A 10555-nucleotide genomic window follows, 5' to 3' on the forward strand; every position below is an offset into this window, starting at 1 on the left:
TCTTATAGAATGTACACCTATTGACGAAATACTGTAATAGAACAGCCATACTAATCATTGAAGTTGTGAAACACACTATACAAAGCTTCTCACAAAATGTTCTGTTAGCTACAACAAAGGAGACTCCCATGTTGTAATCTAGGCCAACCTTCCCTTGGTTTATTTCTGGACACATACTTACTATACCACACACACATCCCACACATTAGTCACTAACACACCTTGCACTTTGTGAATTCCTCCTCACTTCACTGATCACCATGTCAGTGTTGCTAACAGAACCATCTGTCAAAATGAACACTTGTCGTGGAAGACCAAAGGACTTTGGAGGTTGTCTAAATATGTACTCCAACGGTTCAAGAAGCTCTGTACCACCAAAATCAGCTTTCATAGTCTTTGCAAAAACAGTGGATCTCTCCATTGTCTCCTGATTGTAAGGCATACTTGATGGAAAGAAAGACTCATACCTTGACCCAAAGCTGATAATGTTGAAGTAGCAGCCTTCTGGAATACTCTTTAGAAAGAGAACAAGTGTCTCTGCTGCACTCTTGATGTAAGAGCCACTCATGCTACCACTACGATCCACTACAAAGATAAACTCACAAGCTGCTTCTATACTCGAGAACTCTGGGAAGAAATTCAGCATTACTGCATTGCTCTTCATCTCTTTTGTCTTACTCCCTTCTATTGGTGCTTCTACAATGGCCATTGGCTTATGAAGATCTTTGTATCCAATTAATATTGTAACATCTCCCCTTATCGGACCCTCCTTTGCTATACAAACATTCATACTATCTGCAACGTGCTCTGTCTTTAGCTGATGAGTTGATGAAGACACTTCTGCGACTCTACTGGCTCCTTCTACTGTCATGTTAAACTGGAATACTCCAGCAACAGGTGCATGTTTTACACTTGGGTTTTGTGTAGTAGCTAGTGGATTGGTTGATCCTTGTGGAGTATAACGTGGCTTTAACACTGATGGTAAAGTAAACCTCACATGACCATCTGCTTCAATTGGTAATTCCCCAACCATTCTGATGTTGATCTCTGCCTTACTTCCTGATGGAAGATTACCAAGACTTAAGCTAAAAATATCTCCGGATTTCTCCTCCGCGTACGCAGCAGACAGTCCACTGGTGATGGCGTCATCGTACATGTCCCTGGCTTTTTCTTTCTCGTGTATCGTGGCCTTGATTTTTCTCCCATCAATGGTAGCTTCTAACCTGACCACTGCAAACGACTCTTCTAGAGGAAATCGGAACGTCACTTCCAAAGGGTTAGTCGTGTAATTCGAGTAACTTAGAGTTGACGAAACTCCAGCCAGATAACCCTTCACGTTCACGTGTACCGAAACATCCTTGAGCGGCAGAACTGTTTTGTTGTCGGATGATACCAATCCTTCCATTTTTCAGAATCCAACTATGGTAGTCACGGGAGTATCTAGATTACGCCGGTCACTGACCTGTACTGATCAAATTTGTGACTCTATTTTGGAAAACCATACATTTGGGTACATTGACCAATTTTCTTTTTTATAGCTACAATGAAGCATTAAGTGGTTATCTACCTTGTGTGAAAATTTTGTGATGATACAGTGAAGCATTCCAAAGATATGGCTAATTTACTATCTAATACATAACAAACTAACTTTTCATTATCAGTTTATAGAAGTGTATAGTGATCAGGTGTGACAAATTGATGACTAATCACTTTGTTGACAAAGATCTCCTTTTTCACAATCTAAAATGAATGAAAAGAGATCCTTGAGAGTTTATCATGTGTTCTTTGTGCTTTTCCTGAATTAAATCACTTGTATTATTGCCTAAAGACAAGAAAATGTTTGGTTTTGGGAATGAACAAATCACCAAATTTGTAAGATAATTGCTGTCCCACCCATTGTGAAACTACTACATGGCCTGATATAATTGAGTATATCTCCTAGAATAAAGAAGCTATGTGTGTGAAATTTCACAGCAAGAAGGCTTAATAGTTGCTTTATCAGAATATGCAAAAAAGTTAATTTAAATTTTCAATTGAGGATTTCCACAAATTTTGCATGTGCCCAAATGTATGGCTTTCCAAAATATGGTCACCAATGTAATTACGTTCTTGTGTACACTTGCGGTTTCCGGCTAGCATCATTACATTGCAGTTTTTGTTCCTACAAATGATACTCATGTAATAATGATGGTTTTCAATCATAGGCTATTATACTGTGTACTGGTGTTAGTGACTAACATGACTTGGACTCAGTAACTTGACAGTGCAGGCCTGACTGACCAGTTGAGACAGCTAGGCACATCAATATCTATGGGTACATGCATGTGCAGTTCTGTCAGCATTGACTTGTTGGAAGTGCTAGGGACCTGTAAGAATTAGGCTGAGCTTGTAAACAAAAGGAGTGAGTCACAGTCTTGGTACTAGACCTTCGGACCAGTTAAACACATCTCAAAAGCAGATCCAGGAGAGTTTCTGAGGTTAAGAAATGGTCTAGTAGCTACATTCTGGAATTGAAATTGAGTTGCAAAGGTATCATAAATACTCTATAGTAGAGCAATCAAATACCCTAATACATTTTGTGAAGATACCGCAGTAAAGATAGTCTAAAATTGTCTCAGAGTTACATGAGAACACATGCCCCCCCCCCGGCATGCAGACTCCCAGAATGGTATGCATCCATGTCTGTTGTATGCTTCACAGATACTATACCAGCAGAAGCAAACATGAACAACCTATACTGGGGATATCAATCAGTTCCTAAGATGTAAAATATATTTTGAAATGTCTGCTTTAAATTGTCACCAGGTTTAATCTCAGAACACATAATTTTCAGAAGAATTAAGCCTTCCCGCTCTTAGAATTAAGTGTACATGCAACAGATAATTAGAAACCTGTTACCATGTAAAATTCCTGGAGACATGCACCCTTGCAACTTATATACTGTAAACCATCTAACTAATATAGAATCGGTGACTGTGCATGGTGATTGTGACAAAGCACTGGCCCAAAAAATGAACCATACAGAGGACACCTTGCATGTGCCAATGTTGCAAATATGCTATTGTATCAGAGGCAGAAGAAGAATTGGCCTGGGTTACATCCAAGCAACATTGTCTTATTTACAATGAGAGCATATGTAGTAAACAAATCAGTGGCCATGTTGAAAATTTGCCGCTTGGGATCAGCTCGATATCTTGAGTCTGCAAGGGAGGGGAAAAGAAATACAGTCAAAAAAATAGATTGCCTGACCATTGCTCTGAAGGAGAAACAGCAGCTAACTAGCTAGCTACTCTAAAGAGAGTAGTAGTTGACTCCCTAGGGACGTTAAACTTAAACCCTTCTGCATAGCTATGAAACTGTTCAGAGTGGTGCATAGCTGCATGGTCATACACTCTTCACAACAGTGGACTTTCCAAACATTGCACTCATGTTAAACGATGGAGCCTGGCAAAGAATATTCGAAGTATTGGTGTGCTTGCATGAAAAGGCTAATAAACCAGTCACTGCTTTAATAGATCAGTCATATACAGTATAATTATGCATATTATCAGGACTTGGCCTAGTGTCAGAGGTGCACTGCTATTTCTTGTACACACACTATATGAAGACTTCATCCACAGTAGAGTTCTGCAACCTATTGTGCTGCATGTTGTTGAATTGATCTCTAAATGTAACACACCCTTATAGTTTCTATATTATAGTTATCATCATCAAACGGGGCTAATGAATGATAATGTTAGAGGTCTGGTTGGGGTGAAGGAACCATCAATGATGGCAGGAGCTTGCTAGATGTTGCAGCTGCATATTTACTGTCGCTAAAAGCATCAACATGCAGTTAGTTATTTATAATAATCCTGCATACTTCTGGATACTGATTTGTTCTCTCTGGATACCACACTTGCACCATGGCTCAATGCTATGATATGATCTCCTGTGATCTATGGTTTATGTTTATCTTATTGGAGCAGTTTTGTCATCATTGTACTGCAGTGGCGCAGCCAGGAAAAAATTTTTACCAAGGAAAAATTTATACATTGATGAGAGGGCCTGACTCAACTGATTCAACACTTTCAAGTATGGGTGGTACAGCATTTATAGGGTTGGATGGAAGAAACTGATTTAGAAGACTCTGAGCATTTTCTACATGTCATAAGTAGCTAATGCTCCAGCTTAGTTAATGCTATATGTGTATATATATACCATGCTTCAGACTAGTTTAATTGTACTTAACACAAAATTAACTTACTCCGGTTGAGTGGTTAAGCCATCCATGGAATGCAACAGAGGTCATAGTCATGCACACTATACTTTTAGTGATATTTAGTCAGAGATTATCTTTTTTATGTGATGTTCAACTGCATGTGCTAAGCATGTCGAGCTTGGGAGCATGTTCTTTTAAGGAAAATTTTGAAAATATATGCTTTGAAATAGCTATTTTTGATTGTAACTGCTAATGCATGATATGCATGATCATTTAGCTCAATGCCATGCAGTTGACTCACTGGAACTTTTGAAAAGAAAATGTAAATGATTTAGACCAAGCATGCAGGGTAATGAGAACAGTGGCTATAATCTATACTGAATGCTCTATTAGAGTATATTACGATGACTGCTCTATTAGAGTATCTCGATCTTTTTCTTACAAATTCAAGTAGCTGAAAAGTGGTCCAGCCAATGCCAGACCGTGTCACCGTAGGCTCCAGCTCTGCTAGTGCTATAGCCATAGATTCTATCTGTGTGGTACAGTATTACATGCTGTCTAGTAACGAAAAATTCGGGTGCCAAAACTCAGGACTGCTCAGCCTGAATTGTTGAGCATTTTTTACTGAGGCAGCTGCCTCGGTTGCCTCAATGGTAGCTACGCCACTGTACTGGGGCACATCATATAGCTAACTATGAAGATAAAATGTGACAGTGACATTATTAGTTAATGCATGGTTGTAGAGCCTCTTGAAACTAATGTGAGCAACTAAGAATAGTTATAATGATAGAAGCTATTAGGTAGCATTAAGTAAGTACTCTATAACTGCAGGCTGTATTTAAAACTATTGAAAAATCCACACATAGCATGATTCATTCTTTGGCAATAAATTTCAGCATCTCATGTGCACTGTAAAATTGAGTAGTGCAATTTTGTAACTTTTGCATGCATTTATACGTGAGTGTGCCTATCCTCTAGTTCCTTGCCTAGTCCTTCACCTAGAACCACCTAGAACCACCTTTGAACTACTAAATATCAAAACACACCAACATATGCATGCAGTATACGTAGTGGTATGAAATGGAATAGCTGACTTCAGTACTTGGCTTACTATAACATGAACTGGTCACTTATTGGTATTATTAGTCAATATAAGGTTGTGTGGTGTATCTGCTGTCTCTTTTGTGCACAAATAGTATTTTTCCACATAGAGGAAGATACACAAGCACAACTTCGCAACATATACATCTGGGGCAAGGCAAATTGACTTGAACATCATCTCATTTCATTGTGTATACATTAATCTTTCTGAAGTGAAAGTAGCGCGTGTGTACATGTGTGTTATGTAGTGTGCATGTATGTGTGTATATGTACATGTGTGTACATATGTGTGTGCTGTGCATGTGTATAGCTAATAGCTTTTGTGGGTATGTGGGTGTGTGTGTGGGTTTATAGAATTTGTTGGAAATCCATAAACTGGATAATTTCTCCTACTACTAATTGTTAAAATGTATTATTGACAGTCCTATTCAATCACTATGAACAATACAGATATGTATCAGAATGATAAACGTTAATGTAGACTATTATCAGTTATAATCAATGTAGAATGCATTAAGGAATACACATAATATTATATTTTACTTTGTAGACAACAACTTCAACATTTATACATGTGACAATATTACTAGTATACGTATATACATACATTGTTTCCCATTTGAACATTTGTAGAGTAAGGGTATATACAGTGTAGCTAGTTTCATAGGTCTTTGTCTTTGGATTTTAGGGCTCAGGACCCTTTTTTCTATTGCATAACAATGTTCATTATAGGAATTTCTTCTCTTCACAAGGCAATGTAGATAAAAATGAAAATAAGTTTTTGGCATTGAGCATAATAATTATCTTCTTATGCCTGCTAAGCCAGGCAAATGTCTGTTTACAGGTTATTGTGTTGGCTTCTGGCAACTCTTTTTCCTCAGCTTATCAGTACTGTACCATTTCTGACACGCTGGATCTTTGTGATTTTACATCAATCACTTTGTTTACATCAGTCCAGATGTGTTTGAGGTCTCCAGGAAGAGGCAGTGGCTTGTGAACAACAGTTAAGTTATTTAAGTGACACATGTTGTCATATGAAATAGCCATTGCCTTCCAAATATCTTGGTCTTTTGTACCAATTCTGATACAAGCCTAAAAAAACACTTGTAGATCTGCACGAACACAGAGGTTATATCACATACTCTATACCTGGAAATTTTGTGGTAAGTAACTTTCACGGATTTTGCAATCAGTATAGATACTGTGGAATTTTACTGTATCATGAGAAATTTATAGTCAGGTAAGGGCACATGAGCCATGAATGTTGACACATGTTGCTACAGTGTTTAGTATTGATACTATATAGTGCTATACATGGATATCACATCAACAAGGTTGTTGGGGTTTCTCTGTATCCAATTGCCCTGTTTTTGGCCTTGATCATCAGGTATTAAATTGCTGCTGTTTTTTCTGTTCAGACTTGCTTTGGCTATATTCTTTAAGTTAAAATCAATCTAGATCCATTGCAGTCGTGTGGTCAAGAGTGAAAATCTTAGAATTAAGCATTGAATATATACACCAATGATCCATGATTTTTAGATGAAACATAAAAATCCTGGACTGCAAGACATCCATGAAATTTAAAACATAAAAAATCTGACAACATGCACAACCATGAAATGTACATACCACAAAAACTTCCTGATATATGGAACACAATAAAGAGTCCTATGGGACACTTAGTCTGTATTCAAACATGCACTATGACATCGATCACTACACTGTACATCATGCACTTTTCATGGCAAGAGTGGGTGGGCTAAATAATGTGCTATTTACTTTATAAGTCTACATGGCTTCACAATGAATATACAGGTACTGTAAACTGTTTGGTGGTAGGGTTTATGTTTTGTCAGAAGAACAAGTTTCATATGATTGGCAGCAATAACTGGGTACAATCAAGTACAAAACCTACAATCAAAGTTGTTCTACAGTGCCATCTGATCATGTCAAATTAACTTCTGCATCCCAACAAACAGACTACAGGCAACGTTTTATCTGTATCCATATACATCTTCTACACTGTGACATATATTTTGCCTATACAGTGTACTATATCCCATTCTTATATACTTGTATAAGGGCTGCCAGCTATGTATATGTCCTCCTCCACTCACACTGAACCACAACCCCATAGTCCATCTTTGCAGTGTTTCTCTCTCCCCAGTGTCTTTAGTGCAAGTGGTCTTATTTTCTTTATCTTCACCCCCTTTATCAACTGTTCTAGCTACGCCTTCATAACTTTTAATTCCATCTTTAATTCCTACAAATTTAGTATAATGCTTTTTTAGAATATTTCAAATAGCCACTAATTGAGACAGGAGGACATGGTATAGGGTCTCTATAAAATGCTAATGATTCTGAGTAAGTCAAAGATGTTTAAATCGTCTTGTTCTTGAATGGAAATCTCATTCTCAGAATATTTTGTAGAGACCCTATACTGTGTTAGATAGGTACTCTCCTCTAGTATGATCTCCCTTAAAATGAAAGCACTGTCCAAAAGGCAGACATCTTACATGACAAAGTTATCCTTATGGAACAAATAGTAGTCTATAACATAGTCTATCCAATATCAAACATAGGATTAAAATTAAAAGCAACAAACACAGGAGGCCAGATATAAGTATATTTTAAATTTTTAAAAAAACAATAAAAAAACATCCAATTTGATATGCCAGCTTGCCAGTCTGAGGTCAGAGGCCAAATGAAGCAGCACATGGCTACCATTTTAGGCTACAACAGCAAACTCACCAGTAGCATGTGCCTTTTGAGGTTCTGCTGAGTGTGTGCAGGCTCTCTGTGCCTTGTCTTTCCTTTTATCTTCAATCATATTGGTTGTCATTATCTTCATAAATTCAAACCATATCAAGGTGTTGATTGTTCGTATGAACACTTTTGTTGAGCAGCATTATTTAGTTGCCACACAATTATTTAAAGTACTTAACTGTACCTTCATTTTAGGATTGAGACCACATCCATTAATGGTCTAGGTTGACCTGCAAATAGCAATCAAGTGCCTTTTAACAATCAATTTCATTATCACACCCCTTATTGGTCTAGCCGTTTTTGTAATGATAGCATGGTAAAAATAATGAGTAGTGACCACACCTATTGGTAAGCAAGATGCTGACTCAAGAAGCTCACATGCATGTATATGGCTGTATTTTGCGTCAAACAACAACAAAAAAAAACAAAAACTGAAATAACTAGTACAAATAAACCAGGGACCCAATTTAGTGAAACAAGATTACATAAATGATGGTATTACAACATATAGTCTTGTGGGACAATCCTTGGACAAAATAATTGTTAAATGTATTATGTAGGGACTGCTGTATTAGAGTAATTCCTTTATTACAGTATCTCCGGTAGTCCTCGCCAACTTAACTATATGTGATACCTTAAGGGGTGTGGTTTTTCATGCCTTGTTTTTCACCATGCTATAATAAAAGGTGTCCATTTTATGCCATGGATCAATCACTACAAGGAGAGTTAGATCATTAAGGAAGTGTCCCGTGATCTTTATTGGTCCAGCTAGACCATATTGGGGTGTATCGCTCACTCTGTTGTTAAAGGCCCAGACAGTTTATAAAAAGTCCTGTCATGCAGATATAGTTTACCAGTAATAAATTCTTATGAAGCAGAAACCAAATTTGTGGCACTGAACAGGTATGTTACAAGTCCAATTATGGAACTATCACTTTAATATGGTTTTGTAACATAAAAAGACAACCGGCATGATCGAAGACAAATAAAGGCTGGCATAGAGGGCAAGAACTTGTCACAATCCCAAAAGGCACATGCCACTAGTGAATTTGTTGTTGTGGTGAAAGATGGTGCAGGTCATATAATGCATCATTTAGCCTCTAGCCTTCTGACTGTAGTGGCAGACTAAAATTCAAGTTTTGGTGATATTTTTAAATTCAATATCCATTCATGTGTTTTTTTTTTGTTGTTGCTTGTTTTTAATGCTGCATTTCATGGTGGACGGTCTAAAATAGATTTTTGTCACATGAGATATCTAATATACCAGTATTTAATTTAAAAATGAAGTAGAGATTTATGCAATAAGAAGTAGTTAAACAAAATGATGCATGTTATTATAGTATACACTGCTTGAAGTATCTTAGTTTACTACAGTGGTATATCCCCAGTATATGGAACAGTTAATTGTTTGTTATTTTAGTAGTTTTTCAGTAAACCCGCATTCACTGATGTTTTACTGAGAGTTTAAAACTTAGTAAAATAATTATGTTCCATATACTTAAGTTTACTGACACTTTACTATCAGTATAACTACAGTAAGGCATCTTAACAAATTAGTAAACTAAGAACCTTCAAGCAGTGATAGCGCAATGGGAAAGCCCCGGCCTACTTTGACATTGAAATAGCTAGGCTATGCTGTAATAGCATGCATCATTCATCTCTTGTTTCACTATTCCTTATTTCACAGATCCCTTTAAATTAACTATTTTTACTAGTTTGTTTAGTTTTTTGTTGTAGCACAGCTAGCTACAATGTAACTTGTGACTGTTCTATTAGAATATCTTACATCACTGTTGTATTAGAGTGACTGTTGTATTAGAGTATGTCTTGAGTAAACCAAGCTATAGTATATGCACTGAATCCTGAAAAACAGCTAAAAATTAAAAGTGGATTTTTTCTCAACAGAGTTAACAATTCAGCCAACCAGATGATTAGTGGCAACACAAAGGTATCAACAACAGACACATTATGGTTTGGCTCCATTACATGTTCGGGAAAGGGCTGTAATGGATACTGTATTTATATGGCTTCCCCATAGGAAATGTATTGTGAAAATTTTAATTCGCTGTAAATATTATGTCAGACCATATGGTCAGACATTTGAACAAGAAGATTTTGAAATATTTTTAGCGCGTCAAGCAGTACTACAAATGCACAAATGAGCCAAACTTGTCCAAAAATTTTTTATAGAAGATCGAACTACTCTAATAGAACAGTCATTCACGTAAATATTTTTACAACGAAATTTTTTAATCACGAAAATTCTTTGCACGAAAATAAAGCAAATTAAGGTATAGCTAGACCAATAAGGGCTGCTGGGGTGAGGTCATCTTGTTTACTGATAAGTAAATAACTAGATTGTTAAGAGGTGCATGTGTTCTCCATACTCTAATGCTAATAGTCCACCTATGTAAATCTTTATCTGATGGTTGAGGTCGTAAACCTATTGTGATCAGGATCCCAATTGTAAAGTTGCAGATATCTAGC

General features: G+C 36.8%; 2 protein-coding genes across 3 annotated transcripts in view; one reads left to right on the forward strand and one right to left on the reverse strand.

Moving 5' to 3' along the window:
* LOC136267536 (von Willebrand factor A domain-containing protein 5A-like) overlaps positions 1-1437 on the reverse strand; it is a 30596-nt gene extending 29159 nt beyond the window's left edge. The window contains exon 1 of the mRNA XM_066062700.1: positions 222-1437. Coding sequence (XP_065918772.1) covers positions 222-1405 — 1184 coding nt within the window. The 5' untranslated portion in view covers positions 1406-1437. The remainder of the gene's footprint in view (positions 1-221) is intronic.
* LOC136267435 (uncharacterized) overlaps positions 1-10555 on the forward strand; it is a 185184-nt gene that overhangs the window by 40558 nt on the left and 134071 nt on the right. The window lies entirely within an intron of this gene.

This window comes from Dysidea avara, chromosome 9, assembly GCF_963678975.1.
Source record: "Dysidea avara chromosome 9, odDysAvar1.4, whole genome shotgun sequence".
Classification (NCBI taxonomy): Eukaryota; Metazoa; Porifera; class Demospongiae; order Dictyoceratida; family Dysideidae; genus Dysidea; species Dysidea avara.